The following is a 26697-nucleotide window of genomic DNA, read 5'->3' as shown; positions in this document are numbered from 1 at the left end:
CCTAGATGTCTGTCCCAGCCTCGTCCCTGGCCTTCAGCCTCCCACCCACCCCTCTCCCATCTCCTCAGGCAGCCAGAGGGAGCTTTTCAAAACAGATCTGGCCCTGCCTCCCCTTCCTTTACACCTTCCAGGGCTCCCCAAATCTCTTAGAGGAAAGCCCCAACATTTCAGTTTGCCCACCCTCCCGGGGAGCCTTCCCCCTCCCCCTGCACTCCCAGCCTTTCTACTCCTCAGGGCCCCCCCCCCCACCTCAGGCCTTCTGCAGGGCTGTCCCCTCCTGGAACACTGTCCTCGATTTCAGCCCACCTCTTTCCTCAGCATAGCCCTCCCCAACCAACATGGACCATTTGCTTTCCATTTGCTTTCAAGGAAAGACACATTGTCTCCTCTAAGAGCACCATCTCGGTTTGCCACTTAACATGTATTTCCTGAGCATTTACTCTGTGCCAGGCCCTGGGGACAAAACTGGGAACTGACTGACGTCTAGCGAAAGAAACACAGCCAACAAGCAAAAGAATGTGTGCCCTAATGTCAATCAAGCAGGGATAAGGACTTAAGGATGTGGATTTAGAGGAGCAGGAATGCCATTTAGGGTGGGCAGGAAGAATTCCCTCTGGGACCAAGGTGAGGTGAGTGAGTGAGCACTGGCTTCAGGTGCAAAACTTAAGGGGCTCCAAAAAAAAAAAAAAAACCTTGGTGCTCACAATTTTAGATAAAAACAATCCGTAACAGTGCTGAGCCGAACTGAAGCCTGAGGCAAAAGGAGAAAGCAGTAAGACCCAGGCTGTAGCTGGGAGCGGGACCGTGGAAGAGCAGAGAGGAGGTCTGACAAAGCCGGGCATCCGGTCTCCCTCTGTCCCGCCCCCACTCCCACTCCACCACCCCACGAAACCCAGCGGTCAGAGCCAGCTCCCCAAGCGAGGCCGGCACCCCGCACAGACTAGGCGCTCACGAGCCCCGCGGCGGAGAACGCGGCCTTGCTGCACATGGCCATCAGGGGTCAGCAGAGCGCCGCCTGCCCAGCCCTAGCCGAGCCCGGCTGCGAGGGCGGGGGGGGGGGGGGGGGGGGGGGGGGTTGGTAGCAGCTTCAGGGAGGGAGCGGTCAGGAAACCAGGGTTAGAGGGACCCACGGGGACTGGGAAGGAGACAGGTTCTGAGAAATGCAGTTGGAAGCGACCCGAGAAGCAGGGGGACGAGCTACTGCCCGTTACTCCATCCACCCACTGATCCGTTTAGTCATTCCGCCGCAGCCGTGGGGGCCAGGCGACACAGGGCCTTGGAGGGCAGGTTAGTGAGCCCCAAGTGTGTCCCCAGGGTGCTGGAGAGCCAGAGACGCGGTTTGAAAAGGGAGAGACTGGGTTGGAGTTACAGGAGCGCAGGGGATTGGAGAGATACAGGCTCACAGGCCCCGGGCCGGTGTTGATGTAACTGCTGGCAAGGCAAATCATAAAAGCTAAGATGGGGGGACACTTACAAGGCAGCAGGCCTGGTTTTAATCATTTTTTATCATTGCAACTCAGTTTCTACACAAAGACGCAGTCGTTATCATTAGCCCCATTTTCCAGAGGAGGAAACTGAGGCATAGAAGGGCCAAGTGGTTTGTCTGAGCTCACCCGCGAGGGAGGAGCGGTCAAGATTTGAAGGCCAGCTTTCCGACCCGGAAGCCCTCGGCTCTTTCCATGGCTGCCCTTGCCAGTGACCAGCAACAGGAATGGCTTCTCCCACGTTTCTGCAGCCAGGAGCCCCAAATCAAGGTGTTGGCGGGGTCGTGTGCGCCCCTCCAAAGGCTCTGGGATGGTCTAGATCCCTTGCGGCTACAAGCTTGCTGTGGCTGGAGGCGGCAGCTCTCTAGCCTGTACCTCTGCCTTCTGCGTGTCTCTTCTTCTGCCCCTTGTGAGGACACTTGTTGCTGGGGTTAGGGCCCACCCGGATGGCCCAGGATGATCTCACCTCGAGATCCTTTATTTGATTACATCTTCAGAGACCCTTTTGTCAGTAAAGTCCAGTAAGATCGCTTTCACCGGTTCCAGGGTTAGAATACAGTCAGATCTCTGGGGTGGGGGGCCACTACGCACCCCCCGGCACTCTTCTGCACGATACCTTCTCCCTCACCCTGCTGTCTCCCCAGCTAGTGCTCAGGCTCTTGCCCTCCCTCCGGGGGGGAATCTGCAGGGTCACGGAGAGAAAGTTCCTCTCTGGAAGGGGTGCCCTCTGGTTGGGAGAGGCAGTTGGACAGGCACCCTGAGCATCCCCACACATGCTTGTTGGCTGTGCCTGACCATCCCGGACCCTGCGCCATCTCTGTGGCTGGTCCTCTAGGCAAGTGGGTCAGGGTGACCACCATGGGCTTCTCCCAACCCAAGGGGTGCACTGGCGTGTTTGCTGCTTGCTACCGGAAGTAGTGGGGGCCCCCGTGGTCTTGCCTAGTGTCCCCTGGGGGCAGAGGACCCACCCAGCAATGCATCTTGTGCCGTTCCATCGAGACTTGTTGTCTTTCTGCACCTGTGGATAGGTGACAGGTGACAGGTTGGCCCCTGCCATCCTCTTTGAGTTCTTCCCTGACACTTTGGGTGGCCTGAAGTGGCCAACACAAGGGGCCAGGAGATGGGAGGCCACCTGGGCAGCAAAGGGGTTGAGGCAGAAGCAGACACACAGGAGACATCCAGATCTCCAGCCGGGGACACTTCGATGGGGGACATTTATGGAGTTGGTGGGTGGGGCTTTTCTTTCATCCCCAACTTATTCTTCCTAGTAATTGTCAGTACTTGACCAGCCGACCTAAACTTGTGTGTGCTTATGCGCACGCGCACACACACACACACACACACACGCACGCACGCCTGCTTTCTTTGTTTTCTCTAGCACTTAGCTCCATCTGACATTTTTTTCTTTTGTTCTCTATTGTCCGACACCCCCACTGGGACAGGCACTCAAGTGACAGGACTCCCTGCCTGTCTCTTCCCTGCTGGGGCCTTAGAGCATCTGGTACACACTAGGCGCTCCATAAATGTCTGTGGACAGATGGAACAAAAGCAGGACAACTCTGGGGCCAGACTCGGCTGCCCAGGTCCCAAACGACCGCCCATCACCGTTAATGTGCATTAAATTATTACATTCCCTCTCTCATAACCAACTATGACCTTGTCCCCTTGAGGAGCACATTCCTGGGGCATAGCACCCCCTTAGCACCCTTGGGCCAGGGGACACATCTCCTTCAGGGCGTCTGCACTTTCCAGCAACCCCAGCCCAAACCACCGCCTCCTCTCGTCTCCTCCTCTCTTACCTCCAGTTCTCAGGCAATCCCAGCAGCTCTGCCTTTTAGAACTTGACCACTTCTCCCCACTCTGCTGCCTCCTGGCCTTGCCATGTCACCTCCTGTCTGGACTTTTCCATCCAGTCACCTCAACATAGCCCCCTTTGGTTTGCCTCCCCCAATCCCATAAAGACCTGGTCTGTCCGGTTCGCCATGTTTCCCCAGCCCCCGGCACATGGTGGGTATCCATACCTTTTTTAGAATGGAAGAATTGGATGATGTTTACTTATATACTCTCATGAAATGCATCCATGGTCCAATTAGAAGAATTCTGAAAGCCATACGATGAAAAATAAGTCTTCCCTTGCAACCGAGCTGCCTCAAAAAAAAAAAAAAAAAAAAAAAAGAACCCATTTCCTGAAATCTCACTAAATCTGGAGATTATCCGTGTTTTGTTTTGTTCTGAAGTCCACCCACAGGCAAAGAAGGATGACTTGTTGGCTTTTTAACAGTTTCTCAGATGACTGTTCTAGTTTTGCATCTTCTCATGTGTTTGTCATGGACATTTCTTTATGACTTGCTTTTGTGTGTATTGACCTTTTTTTTTCTGTTGAGTTATCAGTATTGGGTCATATCCCTTTTGTTATTGATTGGTAGGAACTCTTTATTTATGATAAATCTCAATCTATTGTCTCTTAAATAGTTTGCATCTTTTTTTCCCCCCATCCTGGCACTAGTGTTTTATTTAACATTGTTTACAGTCCCTTGGTAGTCCAAGGTTATTTATTTTCCCTTTTATTGTACTTGTTCATTCATTAATGTTTGTTGAAAGAATAAGTGAATAAGCACCTTTGGAGAAATGAGGCTGAGGAACACCACGATTTATAGCAGCCCCTTTCTGACACCTCAGGAGAGAAGGCGGGACCCGCCCACACAATGACAAATGCTCAGCTTTGTTAGTCACTTGTCGTGTGCTATGCACACGTCACATGCACGCGTGCTGGCCCCAGAAGGTCTGGGATTTCTGTCCGGATCACAGAGCTCAGCATATAGTGCTGATAGATGCTCATGAAATATTTGTTGGAATAATTCATTGAGTGTTGACAGCACCCCAAAAGGAATGCCTTGTCGTTTTTTTTTTCCTGTTTAGCTTTTGATAAGAGCGTAACTGAGATATTTCACATATCATACATTTTTTTTAAAGATTTTATTTATTTATTTGACAGAGAGAGATCACAGTAGGCAGAGAGGCAGGCAGAGAGAGGGGAAGGGAAGCAGGCCCCCTGCTGAGCAGAGAGCCCGACGTGGGACTCAATCCCAGGACCCTGAGATCATGACCTGAACTGAAGGCAGCGGCTTAACCCACTGAGCCACCCAGGCGCCCCCATATCATACATTTTGCCCTTGTACTTATTTTTTTTAATTTTTTATTTATTTTTTAGTAATTGCTACACCCAGCATGGGGCTCAAACTCACAACCCCAAGATCAAGAGTCACAAACTCTTCCATCTGAGCCAGCCAGGCGCCCCCATATTACCCTTTGAAAAATGGCTTCTGGCATGTTTGCAGAGTTGTGGGACCATCACTACGGTCAATTTTAGAATATTGTGATCACCCCACTCCCCAAAATCCTATACAACTGGTAGTTGTTCCCCATTCCCCCTATATTACTTTGCTACAGCTGCTTTAACAAAGCATCACATATCTAGGGGCTTAACCAACAGAACCTGTCTCCCGGTTCTGGAGCCCAGAAATTCGAGATCAAGGTGTCGGTAGGGAGGGATGGCTCCTTTCGGGGCTGAGCCAGAATCTTCTAGGCTCTCCTCTAGCCTCTGGTGGCCTGCTGGCCATCTTCCTTGTCCCTCGCTTTTGCATACATGTCACCCTGATCTCTGCCTCTGTTCACAGGGCGATCTCTCTGTGTGCACGTCTGTGTCCCCCTCTCCCTGCTTCCTACGGACACCAGTCCTACTGGTTTAAGACCCGTGGCATGACGGTATTTTAACTTGATTACCTCTGTGAAGACTTCGCCTCCAAATCAGGTCACTTCCCCAGGTACTGGGGATTATACTCCAAATGTATCTTATTGGGGGAGGAATGCAAGCCGACCCATAATACTTCCCTTCCCCACTTCCTAATTGTTATTGTAAACTAGATCGTACAAAGGAGAGATTACACAAAACGCAGCTGCCTTGTTGTAGTAATAGTAGCTATTACTATTCTCCCCGTCTCCCATCGGCAGGGAGACTTGTTCTACGGCCCCCCACCCCCGGGCCAACCGTGTCCTCTTCCTCCAGAGTCTTTGGAGAGACTGGGCTACCTCCCAGAACGTCACATTCATCGTTCTCATAGGGCCTGGGATCACATCCCTAAGTAATAGGTTGTGTCTTTTGCTTGTGTGTGGACCTTCTAAAAATGGGTTCATTCTGCTTTCATTCTTCTAGTACTTACGTCTTTCACTAGTATTCTAGTTTTGAGATTCACATCAATGTAGCAAGGAGGGTTCGTGTGGTTCATTTATTTGGTAAGGACTGTTAGATTATCCCCATTTTACAGATGAGGATAGTAAGACACAGGGAGGGAAGAAGCTGCCCAAGCTACACAAGTGGAGCCAGAATTAGAATTTAAGCCCACTGAGTCACCTCCTTAAAACTACGCTCTTTGGGCACCTGGGGGCGCTCAGTTGGTTAAGGGTCTGCCTTGGGCTCAGGTCATGATCCCAGGGTCCTGGGATCCAGCCCCGCATCGGGCTCTCTGCTCAGCGGGGAGCCTGCTTCTCCCTCTCCCTCTGACCCTCCCCCCTGCTCATGCTCTCTCTCTCTTTCAAATACGTAAATGAAATCTTTTTATTTTTCTAATTCTTTAAATTTTTTTATATTTTCTTTAAGATTTTATTTATTTGATAGAAGACACAATGAGAGAGGGAACACCAGCAGGGGAAGTGGGAGAGGGGGAAGCAGGCTCCCCGCCGAGCAGAGAGCCCGATGCGGGGCTGGATCCCAGGACCCTAGGATCATGACCTGAGCCTAAAGCAGTGGCTTAATCAACTGAGCCACCCAGGCACTCCCTAAAATCTTTTTTTTTTTTTTAAGATTAAACCTACGCTCTCCACTTTTCCACCTCCCACCTGGGAAGAATAAGAATGTTTAAGTAGAAGTCATTAGAACACACACACTTGGGATGCCTGGGTGGCTCAGTCAGTTGGGAAACTGCCTTCAGCTCGGGTCATGATCTCAGGGTCCTGGGATCAAGTCCCAAATCGGGCTCCTTGCTCATCAGGGAGCCTGCTTCTCCCTCTGCCTGCTGCTCCCGCTGCTTGTATGTGCTCTTTCTCTTCTCAAGTAAATGAACAAAATCTTAAAAAAAAAAAAAAAAGAACACACACACTACACTCTCAGTGCCCACCAAAATCCTTGTTCCTCTCCTTGATTTTCCCTGGGGACAGGGAGCGCACTATCTCCCAAAGGGGCATATTATCCTTCCCATCTCTTCTACCCAGCTGCTTTGAGAAGTGTCTTTAAAGTGGAGTTGAGGCCATGGAGAGCCATACAGATGCAACTAAGTGGTGGGGAGGCCGGGTTAGCAGAGGTGCTGGGTAGGAGACCATGAGGGTCTCAGCCACTGCAGTCTTAGGATCCCCTACCATCTTCTCTCTCCCCTCCCTCTTTAGGCCCCAGGTGCTAACTGCTCACTGCTTTGCCTACCCTGGGTGCTGCACCAGCCCTCTTGGATTTCCCAAACCTTTGCCAAGAGCCTTTCATGAAATGCTCAGTTCCCAGTTGGAGGGCCCCCGCCTGAAACACGCAGCCTGGCCCAGAAGCTGTCCTGTTTCTTCCCACACGTGTCATCAGAGCCACCGAAGGGTGCAGATACCCCAGGGCCACTCACCCATTTCACAGATGGGAAGCAGAGGCCCTTAGTGGTGTGCATGGGAGTCTATCAGTGACTCAGTGAGTGGCACACAAGTAGAAGGACTTTTGGTCTCAGGGCTTCTCGACATTCTTAGGGAAGACCAAAGAGCTTTTATTTTTGATTGATAAGCCTTATCAGATGTTAAAACAGAGAATTCTTTTTAAAGATGACATTTATTTTTAAACAGAAATCATAAACCTATTATCGGTTAACATTAATCACATTTTATGAAAAATATATTTTCAAAAAAAGTCTTTTCCAATCCACAACGATTTAGTGGGAAGGGGTCATTATTTTACACTTTCGCTAATGCCATCAGGTCTGGTATTCTAGAAGACAGCCAGATCCTCAAGGCTGCTCCTGCATTGAGTCTGTTGTAATACCCTATGCTGTGCGCCTTCTAGAAAACTCCACCAGACACTAGTGCGAGAATGCAGTGAAAAAAGACAGAAAATATCTCCGTATGAAAATCTGACCTAGCAGACCCCCTGAGAGGGTCTCGGGAACCAGTCCCCAGGTCATGCTTCGAGAACTTCTGGATAAACTTGTTTAATGCTTACACCCGTGCTATGAGGTATATACTAGGTAGGAATCAACTTCGTTTTACAAAAAAAAAAAAATACTGAGGCCCAGAGAGGGGACTTTCCTTGCCCAGAATCATACAGGAGCACGTGGCAGACCTACGGCTTGAACCTCAGCAGTCAGGCCCTTCCCCTTGACAAAATCTGTGTGTGTGTGGTCATAAATCAATTGGGTCGCACGAATGTACCTCTCATGGCCTGGGAGAGCACCAGTCCAGACCACAGAGCCGGGAAGTGGGGTCAGGAGACAGAAGCTGCTAATCCAATCTGGAATCCCCACCCTGACACCCCATCCAGTCTCTCTGGGGATAAACAGGAAAATATAATTGGCTGAAGAGACCAACAATAACCAAGCTATGTATCTCTCCAGGCCTCAGTCTCCCTAGATGTAAAATGGGCTTCATAATAGAACCTTGCTATGGAGAAAAGAATGAGCGAAACAAAAGGGATTCCTGAGCTGTTGGCTGTGGTTGTCAAGAGCGGGTTGAAGAATGTTCCTATCGGGGCACCGGGCGGGCTCAGCCGGTAGCTCACGCAACTCTTTTTCCTGTGAGATTTTATTTGTTTATTTGTCAGACAGAGAGAGAGTACAAGCAGGGGAAGTGGCAGGCAGAGGGAGAAGCAGGCTCCCCGTTGAGCAAGGAGCGGGATGCCAGACTGGGATCCCAGGACCCTGGGATCATGACCTGAACCAAAGGCAAGTGCTCAACCGACTGAGACACTGTGACCACACTTGCGGTTGCCATCCTGAGTATAGAGCTTACTTTAAAAAAAAAAAAATAGTTTCTATCGGCCAGTGCACAGGACTGTTCAGAAGTGTGTGCTTCAGTTTCCCCATCTGTCCAACCAGAGGCAGAGCCATGCCTGGTTGCCCAGGCCTCTCTGCCTGCCTGGCTCTCCTAAGACCCCATCTTCATGCACTGGGGTCTCCTAGGAGGAGCTCAGAGGTTGGGGTTCCCGTCCCTGTGGTGGGATGAGGGGAAGGAGATAAAGTCAGCAGTGAGCTGGACAGTGCGGGAGTCAGGGCCAGGGTCCCCAGCAAGAAAATACCGAAGTCGGGACAGCTAAGACGAAACAGCTCTGACATACTGTTTTGTAGCTTGGAGAGAGGACCACTCTACCATTGTGCTTTGCAGCCTTTGCAGAAACTGCTTCTGCAAAACGTCCTAAATTAAACAGCCACAAAGCGTTTGTTATTATCACCAGCAAGGGGCGGTTATGAGATAAGCCCCCAGATGTCAGCCCCAAAACACCGTCCCCACCTAAGCATTAAGCTCGGAGGTAGACAGATAGCCATCAAAACCCTGATTGGCCCCACTGAGCACAACCGGTTGCTTAAGATAGTTCCGCAAAAGAGCTCCTACACATAGAAACTCCAAGGGCAACCCTCTCGGGCCCCCTCCCTCTCTGGGAGCTTTGTACTATACTGCTCAATAACCTTTGCTTTGCTCCCCATCACTCTTCGTCTGGTCTACCTCTCCTTTTTTGGAAGCTGCGTGACCAAGAACCGCGGGCACTAGAGGAATCGAAATCCTGTAGCAGTAGCCAGGATCCTGATCTCCGGAGGTCTGGGTTTCAGTCCCTAAGAGGGGATAGGTCCGGACGCCAAAGCCTGGCCTTATAAGGGGAAGGGGTCTCGGGTGCGGGGCTTCCCTTTTTGTCGAGGGCATGTTCACACCCCGAAATTCTCTCCTGGGAAAGGAGGGTCTCGAACGCCTGGATTCACATCCCTAGCGCGGGTACTGAAGGCTAAGTGTCCGCCCCTACAGGGAGCTTGGGTGCGTGGCTGCGCGCCTTGTCCCGAGGGGCCGCTGGAGCACGGGGTTATCTTGGGGAACTAAGGTGCTAGTTCCTCCGGATGGAGTATGGAGACTCCGGTGTTCCCCTCTCGAGATGCGGAAGCTGCGGCTCCGAGGCTCATTCTGGTGGGGGGGTGGGACCCCCCGAAGCTGTCGCCAGGGGAGAGGACTCGGACAGCGGGGCAGCTCAGGAGTCCCTCGCTGGGAACCCGCAAAGGCAGAGAGGCAGGCGCGGGGCTGGCCCGAGGGGGCGGAGACTGGGTGGGCGGGGCTCCGCAGACACCGCCCCCGTCTGCCGGCGCGGTCCGCGCGTCTCCCAAGTCTGCGAGGCCGCGGTGGGCGCGGAGAACCTGCCGCCACAACCCGCGCGCCCCGCAGAGCCCGGCCTGCCCCGGGGTCTATGGGGCCACCCCTCTGCGCCGCCCGGCCGGCCCTACGCCGCGCCCGGAGCCTGCCCCGCGGCCAGGTAAGGGCGCTGTGGGTCCTGCGGGGAGGGGACGCCGGGAGGCAGGCAGGAGGGATCCTGGAACTACTGGGTCCTGAAGAAACAGGGGGCCGAACTCCAGTGTGCGGGGGGGGGGGCTAGGGTAGCGGGACGCGGGTAGCCTGAGGTTGGGGGAAGGGGGACACGGATGTTTGGATCCCGGAGATATAGGGGGCTGGGTACCTGGGCACCGAGGTCTAGGGCATCTGGACACCTGGTTGGAGAGGCTTGGGGGCGGCCTGGTTAAGGGGGGCGGGCGGGGGGAGAGGATATCCTTAACGCCTAGTCCCGGAGGGATGAAGACCTAACTGAACACGTTCCTGCTTCTGGAGGATCTGAATACCAGAACACCTGGGCCGCGAGTGTCGGGTCCATCCTGCGGGCGTCCTCTGGCTGATGCTCTGGCCACTGCGTCGGGGGCTGTGGCTTGCACGCCCGGGTCTTCGCGAAGGAAGTTGTGATTGCGGATATTTGGCAGCCGGGACACATGGCCACACCCCAAGGGCGGGGGGTGGTGGTCCCTGGGCAGGGCATGGGGGTGGGGTCCCTGCCCTTTGCCCCCTTACCTCCTTAGCCTAGCCAGGGAAATGGGCGCACCGCGGATGCGGGCACATGGACTCCTGGGATGGACTAGGGGAGCGGATCCCAGGGACAGAGGGCTCTGGGGGCAGGAGCCGGGCGCGCCTGGGCCCCGGCGAGGCGCCTGCCCCCCGCCCGCCTGGCTTGGGCATGCTTGGCACGCAGAGCGCGGGCCGGTCGGATCCGTATGCGCGCCGCGTGCGCCTATTGGTATGCGGGAGCCGGCCCGGCGCGGGCGTGAGGCGGCCGCGCTGGCGGGCGGCGCGGGGGAGGCGGCGGCGGCGGCAGCGGCGGGGCACGTCTTCGCCCCGAGCTTCGCCTGGGGCCGGGCAGGGTGAGAACAGCGGGATCCGTCCTGGGGCCTCCGGGGAGGCGAAACTGAGGCACCATCCAGCCCCAGCTCCTTGGGGGGACCCCGAACCCCGCACGGACCTCAGTTTCCCTAGCAGGTCTCCTGGGGGCCCCCCTCGGGCACCGAGCGCTGCCTCTGGCTCCTTTCCGCGGCAGGAGACGCGGGTCTCGAGTCCCGCAGGCTGCTCTGGGCCCGCCTGAGCCCGCCCCCGCGGAGATGGCGGCCCCCTACCCCAGCAGTGGCAGCGGAGGCGAGGTCAAGTGCGGGGGAGGTCGCGGCCGCAGCGTCCCGTGGGACTTTCTGCCTGGGCTGGTGGTCAAGGCCCAGCCGGGACCCTGGTGAGCAAAGCCCCGCCCCCTCGGACCGTGGCCCCGCCCCCAAGGGCGTCCTGGGAGAATTCACACTCAGCTTGCAGCCCCGCCCTCTGGAGCTCGAATTTCGTACCCAGAGCAGCTCAACCTTTGTTCTACAAACAGCCCCCACCGCGTTCCGTTCCCACCGCCCTTCCTGAGTTCATACCCAACATTTAATTTCTCCCCTCTTCCAGCTCCTTCCCTCCAGAATTTATTTACACCCCAGGTTCTGTCCCCAAGGCCGGGTGCAGAATTCACACTCAGGTTCTAACCCCATCTCCAATGTCGAACCCACTTCTCACGTCCAGCCCGGTTCCGAGGCCCCGAGGGCGGGGCTCCCCGAGGCCGCGGCCCCCTGAGCCGCGCGGTCCGGCTGACGCCCCCTCCGCGCCGCCCGCCCAGCCTGCAGGCGCAGCGCAAGGAAAAGTCTCGGAACGCGGCGCGCTCGCGGCGCGGAAAGGAGAACCTGGAGTTCTTCGAGCTGGCCAAGCTGCTCCCGCTGCCCGGAGCCATCTCGAGCCAGCTGGACAAGGCGTCCATCGTGCGCCTCAGCGTCACCTACCTCCGCCTGCGCCGCTTCGCCGCCCTCGGGGCGCCGCCCTGGGGACTGCGGGCGGCAGGGCCCCCGGCCGGCCTCGGTGAGTGCGCATGCGCGGGGGGCGGGGGTCCCAGGGCCCTAGCTAAGGCCAGACCGCGGGACTGTGAGGTGCCCGCCCGCCCTTACCTAGTTTCTTGGCTGAGAGGGAGCACCGGGTTGGGAGTCAGCCAGACATTTTGCGTGCCCGAACCCGGAGACTGATAGTCTCCAAGCCTCAGTCTGTTCATCTGTAAAGCGGGCACACGAGGTAGGGGTGATTTCATGCATTCTGGCCCAACTAAGCAACTCCGCCCTCCACCCCCCACCCCGGGAACACCAGAGATCCGACCACTAGCCAATATCGTTATTTTTATTAGGGGAGATAAATCGTTATTAACACAGAGAAGGTCCGCAACTCCATGGGCCAGACGGGGTTGGGGGGGGCCGCCTGGGCCTCCCCATCCACTCCTGGGCAAGAAACCCCCTCACTCAAACTTGAGGGACCCTAGGAGGGAGCCCAAGGACCCTGAAGTTTGAATTCCCAGTTTGGGAAAGCAGGAGGGAGACAGTATAAGGGGGCAGGTAAGATGGAGAACTTCGGAAAGACTCCTGGGTCCCGTCCCTACTCGGCCACACACCCCCCCCCAAGCGTTGTGACCCGGGGCAGGCCGCCTGACCTCTCTGTGCCTCCTAAAATGGGAATCCTGATGAAAGTCCACAAGCATACCCAGAGGGCTGAGATGAAAATCAACGAGGTAATGCGTGTAAAGATCCAGGTGCAGTCAATACTTAGTGACTTCTTAGGGTCAGGGGTGACCTTGCAGAATTGCTGGGGCCTGTGGTTTATTAAACAGCTACTGTGTGCCCGCTGCTGCTCTGAGCAGTCAGGATCCAGCAGAAAACAGACTTGATTCAAACACACACACACACACACACACACACACACACCCGACAGGCTGACACCCTAGTAGCCAAGACCCGGTAATGAGATAAACCCAGAAATGAAATAGACATTATGTAAAAATACAGGATAGGTAAAACACAGACACAGAGAGCTAGCTCCTTTTATTATAATTCAACTTTATCGTTGATAGATGCACAGGAGTGTTATGTTACTGTTACTACTTCTGTTTGACGTATTATTGCTTCTCTCAACGATGAGAAGACCGTGAATTGTGTTAATCCGAGGTCGCAGGTGACAGGGCAGGGGCACCACAGGCTACAGTCCCCCCAGAGGGGACCGTTGTCCTTAGGGTGAGGTTGGAGGGGCTCCAATTCCCCTCCTGCCCCAGTCCCAGGGGAGGAGGTGGGGGGAGAGAAAATAGCATTGATTAAGCTCGCAATAAATCACCATTTAAATTTAAATAATCCGGCTTCCCAGGCGGTAATTAGGCGAATTGACTGGCGCCGAGAGAATGCGGCATTAGGGCCGCTGATTACTGTCATTACTGCGAACAACACGTGCACCGGCGGGGGATAAACATCTTGTCTATTGTCCCGAACGCGGGGAGAGAAAGGAAGGGAGGGGGTGCCGAGAGAGCCCCTCGGCGGCGGCCAGCTACCCCCACCACCACTGCCTGGCTGGGCCCTTGAAGGGAACCGGAGCCTGCTGAGGACACTGCCCTGAAGGGCCAGACCGTGGACTTCACGGGGGCCCCCAGCCCCTACTCCCTGGGGGGGCCCCCTACCCAGGGGATACCAACACATACTGTCCAGGACAGTATGTGTTGGAGGTACTGTATGGACTCCCTCCTGTAGCCCCAGAAGTAGGAATTTGGAGGCGTTTCCTGCTTTGCATGGTCTCCAGCAAGAGGTCAAGTGCCTACTTCCTTAGTCGCCCCTGGGGGGAAACTGAGGACAGCATCTTAGCTAGTCAGAGCAAAGCAGGATGCCTCCCACACTCTGAAGGGCCAGGTGCTGCCCTCTCCTCCTTATTTATACCAAAATAGCCAATCCATGTCAGACTGTGTTGAGCAGTATATACAAATAATGTGGAAAAAAAAAACCACAAAACGTCCTTAAGCCTCGCAAAAAAAACATCAGGAGGAAAAAGCAGTGTTGATTCCCATTTTACAGAAGTGGAAAACTGAGCCCCAGGAGCTGAAGCTCTTTGCCCAGGGTCTTGTCAGCCAAGCTGGGCCCAGCTGAGATTCAGACTGGCTTCAGAGAGCACCCTCTCAGCCTCCAGACTTGGCCTGTTCATAGGTCTCTGGGGAGCTTGAAGGTCCCAGTCTCTGGGCCTCAGTCGGCTGTGGGTGAAACAGCACAATGATGTTGAAGGCTAGCCAGGGACCTCCAAGTGCAGGGAGGAGATAGCCTGGATCTTGTGTCAGTGGTCAGCATTCATTCATTCAACACCCACAGAGCACCTTCCCCCTGCCAGGCCCTGTTCTAGTGACACCCTCGGGGACAGGACAAAGTCCCTGACCTCAGGGGTGGGCCTACAGATCCTTCATGGGAGGCCCACTGCCCCCCACCTCTCTGATCTCATTTTTCTACCCCTCTCAGCTCTTCCACTCCCTCCCACCCCTGGACACACACACACACACACACACACAGAGGCTTCCTTGCTGTTCTTCAGAAAAACATTCCTACCTCAGGGCCTTTGCACTTGTGCTCTCTTGCAGGAACTCCCTTCCCTCCAAACATCAGCTTTTGAGGAAGGCCTCCCCCCACCCCACCAGCGCTCCCTGTCTCCCTTTCCTGCCTTATTTCTTTCCAGAGCACCTATTGTCATCTGATACCATTTCTTCTTTCTCTTGTTCATTGTGTCTCTTCCCCTTGACACCTTGTTCCCTGAGCCTAGAACACTGTCTGGGGGCACAGTACGAGCTTGGGAAGTATTTGTTGTGTGTCTCTGGAACAGAGTGAGGGGAAGAGGGTTGACATTTTCATTCTCAGATCAGGCACAGCTATCTGAGGAAGGGACCTTTGAACTGGAAGGAGGTAAGGAAGCTATTCTTGAGAAAAGCTGGAAGAAAAGCAGTCTTGGCTAAGGGAATAAGTGCAAAGGCCCTGAGGCAGGCAGAATCAGGTTGCTGGGTGCAGGCCACAATAAGGCAGAGAGGAATAGGTGAGGCAGGAGGTAGACAGCAGGGACCAGGTCCTGCAGGGTCTCATGGGCCTTGGTGGGGACTTTGGCTGTTACTCCAAGTGGGATGGGAGCTGGAGGTGACAGAGGTGGCAGGTGTGAAGGTAGAAGTAGGGAGCCCAGTGAGGAGGTGCATGCAGAGGCCTGCTCCCAGGGAGCCAAGTTTACCCCTCCCCAGAGAGCAAAACTCTCTCTCCGGCCAGTTGAGAGTAGGAGGTGACTGGATCCCCAAGACCTGGGGGCAGCCTTCTCCCCATGTCCCCTCAGTCCCCGCTCTGTGATGACAACTGCAACAATTTTCTTCTCCAGCAGTTAGGCTGCAGTGAGAAAGGCAGGAAATGTTTGTTGAATGAGTGAGTGATGGTTGGGGCTTTGGATGTGAGGAGGGGACAGATCTGGGAGCAGTAGAGACCCACGTGGGGAATTTGGGGGACAGAGGAGTTGAGGCATTTGCTGGGAGAGGCGGGAATGCAGGGGGAGGAGTCTGGGGAGTTGGGTTTGGGGAGGAGGAGGCTGGGGGATGATAAGATGCATCAGCCAGTGATGGGGACCGACCCCAAAGCTCCCGTCCCAACGGGGGAACAGCAAGCCCTCCCTCTGTGCACCCCCGTCCGACGTGCCCATTAAGGCTGTTAATTGCAGCCGTTCAGTCTGACCTGGGCTGATCCTGTGAGCGGGAAAATGAAGGAATTAGCAGAAATGACAGGGGAAAATTGCGACAATTAGCAGGCGGCATTGTTCCTGCCTGTCACCCGGCTGGTTCGCTGGTTCGAGCTGCAACTCGGGGGAGGGGTCCCCATCACTCCCCCCATTTATTGTTCCTGAAGCTCCAGCCAGGGGTGGGAAAAGGGTGCAAACAGCGGGAGGTGCTTCTGGGAGAAGGAGGCGTGGCCAAGCCATTGGGGGGCTGGGGGCGGGGCTGGGGGCCGAGTCCCGAGGGGCGGCGGAGGGGGGGGGCAGGCTTTGACTGCCTGGTGTTTTGATGGTCTGGAAATAACAATAGTAATCACACTATTAATACTAATCCCGGCTCTGCGTCTGGGAGCACCTGCCCTGTGCCAGGAGGGGGCGGGGCTCCTTTCTGTTCCTTAAGCTGACTGAATGCTCAGCCACCCATGAAGTTAGCGCTCTTGGCAAAGCCACTTGACAGAGGAGGAAACTGAGGCACAGAGAGGCAAAGGGACTGGTCCCAGGGCACACAGCCAGGGAGGGCCTTCCCTGGGGCTTGGTCCCAGACCTGGACCCTTGGCACCAGACCTGGTGACCTTCAAGGTCACTGAGTCCCCTGGCTCCCCAGTCTGGACATAGGGCCCCTTGGGAGGTGGTTCTCTGCAGGATCAGGGAGAGGCTCCCCAGTGGGAACGGGCGGTCTCATTTGCCATGTCACTCTCTTTCTCTGTATGTCTCTCTGGGCATCTCCTTTCTGTTCTCTCCATCTCTTTGTGTCTCTCAGTCTTCTTCTGTCTCTGTCTGAATTTCTCTGTGACCACATGTCCGTCCCTATCTCTTTTAAAATATTTATTAATTTGAGGGTCGCCTGGGTGGCTCAGTGGGTTAAGCCTCTGCCTTTGGCTCAGGTCATGATCTCAGGGTCCTGGAATCGAACCCTGCATCGGGCTCTGCTCAGCGGGGAGCCTGCTTCCCCCTTTCTCTCTGCCTGCCTGTGATCTCTCAATCTCTCTCTCTCTCTGTCAAATAAATAAATAAATAAAAATCTTTTTAAAAAAAGATTTATTTATTTGAGAGAGAGGAGGGGGGAGGAGCAGAGGGAGAGGGAAAGAGAGAATCTCAAGCAGATTGCCCTCTGAGCTCGGAGCCCCACGCAGGACTCAATCTCATGACCCTGAGATCATGACCTGAGCCGAAATCAGCAGTTGGATGTAGGGCGCCTGGGTGGCTCAGTCAGTTAAGCTCCTGCCTTCCGCTCAGGTCATGATCCTGGGATCCTGAGATCAAGTCCCTGATCGGGCTCCTTGCTCAACAGAGAGCCTTCTTTCCCTGCCTGCTGCTCCCCATGCTTGTACTCTCTCTCTCTCTCTCTCTCTCTCTCACACACACACACACACAAATAAATACTAAAAAAAAAAAAAATTGAGGTAAAGTTTATATAACATGGAATTCACCATTTAAAAGTGTACGGGGTGGGGGCGCCTGGGTGGCTCAGTGGGTTAAAGCCTCTGCCTTCAGCTCAGGTCATGATCCCAGAGTCCTGGGATCAAGCCCTGTATGAGGCTCTCTGCTCAGTGGGAAGCCTGCTTCTCCATCTCTCTCTGCCTGCCTCTCCGCCTACTTGTGATCTCTGTCAAATAAATAAATAAAATCTTTTTAAAAAATAAATTAAAAAAAAAGTGTACAGGGGGTGCCTGGGTGGCTCAGTAGGTTATGCGTTCGACTCTTGCTCAGGTCTTGTTCTCAGGGATGTGAGATCAAGGCTCCCAGTGTGGAGCCTACTTAAATTTAAAAAAATTAAAATTAAAAATAAAGTGCACAATTCAGCAGTACTCAGTACAGTCACAGGGCTGTGCAGCCCCCATTCGATCTAGTTCCAAAACATTTTCATTTCCCCCTCCAAAAAAAACACCCCCCCCACATTAGCAGATTCTCCCCATCCCCACTCCCTCCTGCCACCATGACCCCTGCCCCCAACCACCAGTCTGCTTTCTGTCCCTGTGGATTTGCCTGTTCCGGACAATTCATAGATACGGTATCACACAGTGTGTGGCCTCTTGTGTAATGTTTTCACATTTTTTAAAAGTAGGCGCCAAAGGGGCACCTGGGTGGCTCAGTCGTGATCTCAGGGTCCTGGGATGGAGCCCCGTGTTGGGCTCTCTGCTCAGCAGGGAGCCTGCTTCCTCCTCTCTCTCTGCTGCCTCTCTGCCTGCTTGTGATCTCTCTGTCAAATAAACAAATAAAATCTTAAAAAAAAAAAAAAGTAGGTGCCCAAAAAAATAAATAATTAAAAAAAAATAAAGTAGGTTCCATACCCGATGTGGAACTCAAACTCATGCCCCGAGATCAAGAGTCTCACACTCCACCGACTGAGCCTGGCGGGTGCCCCCATCATGACGTTGTAAGAGTCCATCTGTATTAGAGCCCGCATTTCCCGCATCCTTCATTTTCCTGGCTGAGAATAATATTCCACTGTATGAATACAGCACATTTTATCTATCTGTCCAGCCATAAATGGACTGTTGAGGCGTTTCCACCTTTTGGCTGTTAGGAATGGTGCTGCTGTGAACATCTGGGAAGGAATATTTGTTACAACGCTTGTTCCCAGTTCTTTGGGAGTCTATACCTAGGAGTGGAATTGCTGGGTTGTGTGGCAGGGGACTGTGTGTGTGACTTTTTTTTTTTTTAAGATTTTATTCATTTATTTGAGAGCAAGCACTAGAAAGAGAGAGAGAGAGCAAGAATGGGCAAGGGGCAGAGGGAAAGGGAGAAGCCGACTCCCTGCTGAACAAGGAGCCCGATGAAGAACTCAAACCCAGGACCCTGAGATCATGACCTGAACCAAAGGCAGACGCTTCATTGACTGAGCCCCCCCAGGTGCCACCCATGTGTGGCTTATTGAGGAACCTCCATCCTGTTTCGCAGAGCGTCTGCCTTATTTTCCACTCTCACCAGCAACGCACAGGGATTCTGATCTCTCCACATCCCACCATTTCTTTTCGAATTCTAGCCTTCCTAGTGGGGTGTGAAATGACATCTCATTGGGGTTTAGGGGTTTGTTTGTTTGTTTGTTTTTGAAGATTTTATTCTTGGGGCACCTGGATGGCTCAGTCAGTTGGGCATCTACCTTCAGGTCATGGTCTCAGGGTCCTGGGATCAAGCCCCGAATCAGGCTTCTCTGATCAGTGGGGAGTCTGCTTCTCCCTCTCCCTCTGCCACTCCTAAATAAAACTTTTACCAAAAAATTATTCTTAGGTAATCTCTGCACCCTATGCAGTGCTCAAACTCATGATCCCAAAATCAAGAGCCACCTGGTCCACTGGCTTAGCCAGCCGGGCACCCAAACCTGCTTGTCCTTTTTCTGCTGAGTTGCAATGTCCTTTTCTCTTTCTGTATTCCTTTATATCCCTCTGTATGTCTCTCTGTCCATCTGCTTGTCTGTCTGGTGTCTTTGTCTCTCAATATCTGTTTCTTTTTCTCTGGCTCTCTTTCTCTGGCTCTCTGGACTAATGTCTCTCTGTCTTTCTGTCGTCTCTAGTCTCTACCCCCTCCCTCAACAGCCCTCACTTCACACCACCTTCTCAATCCTTCAAGGCACCGGCACGGGTGATAATTATTTGTTAGTTTCTTGCATGTTGCGTGTTGTGTGCTCTTCATGAGGGGAGGGGCAGGCCCTCCTGGACTCCTCCCTGTCACCAGCACAGGGGCGGCTGTGCAGCTGGGGCTCAGGGAGACTTTCAGAATGAATGGGCGGATGGAGGGCTCCCTGCGTCCTCTGACCTCTCTCTGCCTCTGGCTCTCAGCCTGCTCCCACCTCTTCCACCCCTCCCCACAAGCCCAAGTTTCTCCCCGACCTGCCCCCAAGACAGCTCCAGGACTGGGGAGAAGCAGATCTGTAGACTGGCTCGAATACCAACGGCCCCGGCCTCACCCCTCCCTCTGTCCTCAGCCCCAGGCCACAGGGGCCGCATGGCGCTGGTCTCCGAAGTCTTCGAGCAGCACCTGGGAGGACACATCTTGCAGGTGAGGCTCCGCCCTGCCTGCTGCTCCTTGCTGCCACCTGGTGGCCACCTCCGGAGAGCAGCACGGTTTTCTCCAGCATCCATGGGGGTGGGGGCTCCCACCGCCACGGAAGCCCTCCCGCCCAGGATTAATCCATCCTAGGTGGAGAACCAGATTTCAGAATGTCTTACCACCTACCCTCTGGACAGACAGATGCCCAGCTCTCCTCTCCCCTCTCCCTGTTTCTCCCCACTCTAGTCCCTGGATGGCTTCGTGTTTGCCTTGAACCAGGAAGGGAAGTTCCTCTACATCTCTGAGACCGTCTCCATTTATCTAGGTCTCTCACAGGTAAGGGGCCTGTGGCAGGCTGCCCGGATGGGCTCAGCTACCCCCTCCTTTGCTGTACATGCATGCCCTTTCTCCTGGCCTCACCATCCCCGCCTGAAAAGTGAACTGGATCCACGGTTCTCAAAGTTCTCAAAGTGCACCCCGTGGGAACCCCAGGAGGTGGTGGTTATGTTAAAGTAACAAGTCAGTTTGAAGAAAACCGATCAGCAGAAAGATCAGTTTGTCAATGAGCTTTTGCCAAATGCACCGTTTTCCCCCAAACTTGCTTTTTCTGAACAATTATAGAGACTTGCAGCCATTGTATTGGGAGGGCTTGGGTTTTGGCAACTGTGGGAGATTTTCTGTGGTGTTTTAGAGCACTGGCTTGTGTTTTGTCTTTATTTCCGCCAGCTGTTTCTGCCCCGGCTCCCGCAGCTGGCACTGAGAGCTAAAAGCAGAAACCGCACATCGCCACCCCCGGGGGGGCTTGGCTCTTCCTGGTGGCATCTTAGGCCTCCCCAGTCCATTCAGCACAATTTGCTACCCTCCCATCGCTTTGACCAAGGTTTTACCAAATGATAAATTTGGAAAAGTCGGTGCTTGGTGTTTGGCCTTTGTGAGCACTTTTTCAGTGAATTATTGGAGATGCCTGGAGGAGGAATACGGACAAGGGGAAGGGTTTGGTAGGGGGAATGGAGTAAAGGCTTGCACCTGGTGCAGGGAAGGGTTTGATAAGCAGGAGTTCGGAGGGATGAGGGACAGAGGGAAGCGTGTGAGCCCAAACCCAGGGGCAGTGGGAGTTCTGGGAGGTTTCTCAGATTGGGGGAGGGAGGCATAGTCAGCTGAGTAACTTAGTAGGCGTATTTGAGTGGAGACTGAAAGCCAGAAGAGCAGGGAGGACGCTCGGGCAGGAATACGGGGTGGGGGGAATGGGGACCTGGACTGGACTGGACTGGACTGGGAGAGGTGTGGAGCAAAGGGAGACTGCTTTGGGAGACTTGGGGGTGAACTGGATGGTAGTCTATCTGATTGAGTTAGAAAGCCATTCCACTGCATGTATCCTCGTTGCCCCCGCTGCTGGATATCGTGTGATTCATTTAGGGGCACCATTGCTCACTGTGTGGGGTGGGAGCTGGGCAAAGGGAGGCTGTGAGAAGCAGGCTCACGGCTTCTAGAGAGTAAGCAGGTGCAGAAAATCCTTAATGACCGCCGGCCTTGAAGTGAGAAGGCATAAGAGCCCAAGTTTGTATCTCCTTTAAAAAAGGTTAAAAAGGAAAAAAGAAAAAGGGGGGGGTAAAGGTTAAAAGATTCTAATAAAAACACAAAACTGGCTTGGGGCGCCTGGGTGGCTCAGTGGTTTAAAGCCTCGGCCTTTGGCTTGGTCATGGGATTGAGCCCCACATTGGGCTCTCTGCTCAGCGGGGAGCCTGCTTCCTCCTCTCTGCCTCTCTGCCTACTTGTGATATCTGTCTGTCAAATAAATGAATAAAATCTTATTAAAAAATAAAAATAAAGAATAAAACACAAAACTGGCCTGAAGCGCGCCTGCCACACAGGCAAGAGAGCGCAAGGCTGAAGCCCGGGCAAATGACTGCGCGCGCATCTTACGCGCTCCCTGCGGTCCCCTCTTCCGCCGACAGGTGGAGCTGACGGGTAGCAGCGTCTTCGACTACATCCATCCCGGAGATCACTCCGAGGTGCTGGAGCAACTGGGTCTCCGGGCTCCGACTCCCGGGCCTCCCACCCCGCCCTCCGTTCCCTCCTCTTCCTCCTCTTCGTCTTCCTCCTCGCTTGCAGACACCCCTGAGATCGGTAATTCCAAGGGCCCCCAAGAATGCGGCTGAGGGTAGGTCAAGGGACACCCGGTACACGGTAACCAGCCATGTCTTCTTTAAACAAAACCCGCTCTCCTTTGAGCTGTGCAAAGCAAATTTTTATAAAATGATCAGAAGCCAAACCGAGGCAACAGGTCTTGGCTCCCTAAAATTTGCCCAAGCTGTCTATGTTTGCCTGGCTCCCCAAGGCTTTAGTTTTAGAAAGACCCCCTCTGGCCGCCAAGTGGAAATGGGTGCCTGTGAGTGACCCCTGGAGCTCGGCTTTGGTAATAATAAAACAGCGCACACTCCCTGGCCTTTACAGGTGCTGTGTCTTTAAGGGCATAGTTTCACTGACTCCTAATCACAGCCCCGCCTGCAGGAACTATCACAGTCTTCATTTTGCACAGGTGGAAACTGAGGCACAGCACAGAGAGGTTAAGTTCATTGCCCCAGGGTCCCACAGCTGTCAGTGGTGAATCTGGACTCCAGCCCAGGTTCTTCTGGCTGCAGCATCTGCGCTCCCAGGCCTTTCCTCCAGTGGAAAATTCCACTCCATGTTGGCGAGGGAGAGTGTTGGGAGAGTACCCTGAAAGTTCCTTTTGGAGTGTTGGGGGACTGGGATGTTGGGGGACTAGAGGTGAACTTTCTGGTAAGTAGGATTCGCTTATATTGGGTTTGCTTAACACTAAAAGCCTCCGAGCTATCAGCAACGTGTGCAAACTTGGGAGATGTTTGTGATACACGGGAGTCCACTGGAGAGTGGGGTTAGGTTTGCACCCAAGATCCAGGAACAGGTTCGTCTGGGTGTGAGCAGTTATAAGACTATCACTGGATTTATAATCTGTATTTGTGGGTCTTGTTTCTATACCCTGAGCCCCTGCTCTGTGCTGGGGAGGGCTGGGGACACATCGATGACAGTAGCCCCAGCCCTACCCTCTGGGCTCACAGTCCAGGTGGGGAAGACTGACCAGTCCCTTGAGAATGATGGTCCAGAGTGGTCAGGGCTGGGGTGGAAGACCCCAGAGGCACGCATGACCCAGCATGGGGGTCAGGGAGGGCTTCCTGGAGGAGGAGCTATCCCACTTGAGACCTGGAGTTTGTAGCTAGAGATGGTTGTCAGCGGGAGGCGGTTCTTGCCCAAGTTTTAGGCTGAGGTGAGGAGCGGGGCTTTACCCCTAGGGGGCCGTGGCAGCTTCAGGGCAGGGAGGGAAAGGGTTATATTTGAGCTTTAGAGAGACCCGGCTGGCTGCAGCTCAGTGGGGAGGTTGGTATACGACTTCAGTGAGGCCATGTACCCATTAGGCTGTGGGCATGACCCTGTCTGGCTAGGTGTATGGGGGGCAGGAGGGGCTCGTGTCTCTTCCTCAGAACCCCTAACCTTCCTTCACTCCCCACCCTAGAGGCCAGCGCGGCCGAGGTGCCTCCCTTCTCCCGGGTCCAGGAGCGCTCCTTCTTCATCCGCATGAAGTCTACCCTCACCAAGAGGGGGCTGCACGTCAAGGCCTCAGGGTACAAGGTGAATGTGAGCTCTGTGGCCCCAGCTTCTGACGCCGGAGTCCCCCCAACCACCTGGGGAGACCTCCCCACGCGTTCCCGCCAGCCATGTCCTTGTGTCCCCGCACCTGTGGTGACAGCCACAGCCAGGCCTGGTGGCCGCGTTGTGGTCCTCCTGCCCGTGCCCCCCCACCCCCACCGGGCCTCGCCAGGTCTCTGCTCCAACCCCGCCTGCCGCCTGCAGGTCATCCACGTCACGGGGCGCCTTCGGGCCCGCTCCCTGGGCCTCGTGGCTCTGGGTCACACGCTGCCCCCCGCCCCACTGGCTGAGCTGCCACTACATGGACATATGATCGTCTTCCGTCTCAGCCTGGGTCTCACCATCCTTGCTTGTGAGAGCAGGTACCGGGGTTGGGGGCCGAGGCGGGCGGATGGGGCCACGCGGGAGAGCTGGGGCTGCCGCAGTCAAAGCCGAGCTGGGGCGCCTGGGGGGCAGTGGGGGGGGCACGGAAGGGCAACTGAGGGCGGAGCTACCGTTAGGAGGAGACTGGGGCGGGGCCGGCGGCGAGGGTGGGCGGGCGTACCCGAGGCCCCCTTCGCGGAGCCCCACCCCTCCCCGACCCACTTTGTCTCTCTGCCTCTCCTCTCCTCCACTGTCCACGCAGAGGGGAAAATGAAACGGGGCCGTCATCCCCATGCTCGGAGTATTATGCCCATTTGACACAGGGTTAAACTGAGGCCCAAAGCACTCCAGAGCCTGGTTTTGTACGAGGGTGGTTCGAGAGCCAGTCCCGCCTCTTGTCCTCGACCTCCGTGATCTCAGACCCCTTCTCACCTCTGTCTCCCGCTGTCCTCAGAGTCAGCGACCACATGGACCTGGGGCCGTCGGAGCTCGTGGGTCGCAGCTGCTACCAGTTTGTCCATGGACAGGATGCAGCAAGGATCCGCCAGAGCCACCTGGACCGTAAGAACCCCTGCCCTTCAGCACCCCTGGCCTGAGTGCCCCGATCCCTGCACCCTGAGCCACAGTTCAGAGGTGGGGCACGTAGAAAGGGGCTGTGTTGTCTCTCTGAGCCCCCCCCCTTAAAAATCCAGAAGGCCCCTGTGCCCAGCTAATGCTCAGTCCTCCTGACTCGGTCTTTTTCCATCTCCCCCTCTGGACTGTTGCCCTTGTCTCCTCCCTACTGTCCCCCTCCCTGGTCCTGCCGCCGCCTTCTGCCCCATGTTCCTGTCCACCTGTCTCTGACTGCCTCCGCCGGCCCCGGGGCTGGGCCCAGTGCTGGACAAGGGGCAGGTGATGACCGGTTACTACCGTTGGCTGCAGCGGGCTGGAGGCTTCGTGTGGCTGCAGTCTGTGGCCACCGTGGCCGTGAGTGGCAAGAGCCCCGGGGAGCGCCACGTGCTCTGGGTCAGCTACGTGCTCAGGTGAGGGCCCCACAGGGGACTCAGGACCCCTCCACATACTCTGCCATCTCTCTCCAACTTGGGGGGGTGCTCCTCTTCAAGGGGGCAGGGCTTCTCAAAGAGGACAAACCCAGAAGGCTTTGAAAACAGGAAGGAGACAGGGGGACAGTAAGAGGAAAGGCCCAGAGGTGGGGTGACCTTACTTTCAGGGGGCAGAGAGGAGTGAGGCGGCAGCTTTGAAGTGGCCTCAGCCCCAGGCAGAAGATAGGGACTGGATTCTGGGGCACTGGAGAGCCATGGCAGGGTGTAAGGCTGGAGAGGGTCACAGTCCCATCTGGTTTGTGATAAGACCTCCTTGGCTGCTGTGGGGGACTTCACGGGACACAACAGGGGCTGGGAGCCCAGGGCAGAGGATGGGACAGGTCTGGGAAACACCAGGCAGTGCGGGTGGAAGAGGGGACATGGCTTCCGCTCACACCCCCTGTCTCTGGCTTTGATGGCCTGGACTGGGGCTCCTGAGAGAAGCGCCGTCTGAAAGGAAGACGCTAAGAGGAGATGGGCACGCAGTACCCAGGGGACACCCAGGGGGTGGTATTCGAGGGGCAGGGGGCATAGGCTGCCCAGGTCTGGCCTCACCAGACAGGGCTAAGGGGCTAGAACCCAGCTTGGAGTCTGGGGTTCCAATGATGAACCCTAAGTACCATGGGGTGGGGACTCTACCACACCTGTCTTGTCCCCAGCCAAGCCGAGGGTGGCCAGACCCCTCTGGATGCCTTCCAGCTTCCGGCCAGCATGGCCTGTGAGGACACCTCCAGCCCTGAGCCGGAGCCCACAGGTGAGCCCCACCTCCCTCCTCACCCTGGGGAGCTCCCAGGGAAGGGGTCTCTGGGACCTGAGCTTTCCAGTCTGGAAGCCACTAGCCACGTGTGGTGACTTACGTTTAATTAAAGACGAAAGCCTGAGTTTCTTGGTCACCCTTACCACATTCCAAGGGCTCAGCAGTCTCCCGCAGCCAGTGGCTACTGCATTGGAGCACACAGAAAGGGAACAGCATCGAGGAAAGTTCTGTTGGGCAATGCGGGTCTAGGCTAGCGCTTGTCCATCTCCCCTCTGCTACTATCAAGGGCCAGATCCTTCTCGGCTCTGGGGGCTTGTCCTGGGAGCTGTAGGGTACTTAGCAGGACTCCCAATCTTTAGCTGTGGCAACCACACATGTCTCCAGAATGCCACGTGTCCCCCTGGGGGACAGAATGTCCCCAGCTGAGACCCCCAGCTCTAGACCACTGAGCTAAGCTCATTCCACAGATGGGAAGACTGAGGCCTGGGGGCACACACACACCGCTCCCTCGTATCTTCCTCTTCCAGAGCCAGAGCCTCCAGGGGAAGGGAAGCAGGCTGCCCCCCTAGACAAGGACGAGGCCCCCCGGAGCCGGGGCAAATGCATCAAAGTGGAGCCTGGCCCAGGACAGGCTAAAGACCCGGAGGACAGTGGGGACGAGGAGTCGTCTGGCCACCTGGCCCTGCCACGACCCGAGTTTACTTCTGTCATCCGGGCAGGGGCGCTGAAGCAGGACCTGGTGCGGCCTTGGGGCCTAGGGCCTCCCGGGGACCCCTCACCTTCCCTCCTCCATGCGGGCTTCCTGCCGCCTGTCGTGCGGGGCCTCTGCACACCGGGCACCATCCGCTACGGGCCCGCGGAGCTGGGCCTTGTGTATCCGCACCTGCAGAGGTTGGCCCCGGGCCCCACCCTCCCCGAGGCCTTCTACCCCACCCTGGGCCTGTCCTACCCGGGGACCACCGGGACCCGGGTGCAGCGGAAGGGGGACTGAGGACTGGAGGGCTGCGTACAGAGCCAGACCCTGAGGGACAGATGGGGCCCAGAGGGCACCGCCAGAAGGCTGAGCTCAGCCCAGTTGGTGGGCCTGGAAAATTAAACACCTTCTCCCGCTCTGTGGCTCTGTCTCCGGGGCCTCGGGGCCCCTCTCTCCTTTTCTTTCTCCTCC

General features: G+C 55.3%; 1 protein-coding gene across 3 annotated transcripts; it reads left to right on the top strand.

Annotated features, from left to right (window-relative positions):
• The first annotated feature begins 9884 nt into the window (after positions 1-9884).
• Positions 9885-26648, top strand: NPAS1 (neuronal PAS domain protein 1). Of its 3 annotated transcripts, none has more exons than XM_044257041.1 (12): positions 9885-10011; positions 11116-11298; positions 11716-11951; positions 19600-19673; positions 19911-20000; positions 21620-21791; positions 23197-23312; positions 23535-23692; positions 24148-24254; positions 24568-24715; positions 25435-25529; positions 26060-26648. In XM_044257041.1, exons 2-12 carry the CDS (start codon positions 11177-11179, stop codon positions 26521-26523), a joined length of 1782 nt encoding a protein of 593 aa, XP_044112976.1. In that variant the 5' UTR covers positions 9885-10011; positions 11116-11176; the 3' UTR covers positions 26524-26648. The 3 variants fall into 3 exon arrangements, with proteins under 3 accessions (XP_044112976.1, XP_044112974.1, XP_044112975.1); XM_044257039.1 differs by having other exon boundaries at positions 11058-11298; XM_044257040.1 differs by having other exon boundaries at positions 11055-11298.
• The last annotated feature ends 49 nt before the right edge of the window (positions 26649-26697 follow it).

The sequence above is a fragment of the Neovison vison genome, chromosome 7, assembly GCF_020171115.1.
Source record: "Neovison vison isolate M4711 chromosome 7, ASM_NN_V1, whole genome shotgun sequence".
Taxonomy (NCBI): Eukaryota; Metazoa; Chordata; class Mammalia; order Carnivora; family Mustelidae; genus Neogale; species Neogale vison.
Note: the sequence above shows the minus strand (reverse complement) of the source record. Positions and strands in the feature narration are given on the sequence as shown.

What these genes read in the sequence shown, in the direction of transcription:
- NPAS1 (XM_044257041.1), top strand. Translation starts at nt 11,177, where the DNA reads ATGGCGGCCCCCTACCCCAGCAGTGGCAGCGGAGGCGAGGTCAAGTGC. An exon ending in TGCAGACACCCCTGAGATCG is followed by an intron (nt 21,792 to 23,196) that starts GTAATTCCAAGG and finishes TCCCCACCCTAG; the next exon opens with AGGCCAGCGCGGCCGAGGTG. An exon ending in TCAAGGCCTCAGGGTACAAG is followed by an intron (nt 23,313 to 23,534) that starts GTGAATGTGAGC and finishes TGCCGCCTGCAG; the next exon opens with GTCATCCACGTCACGGGGCG.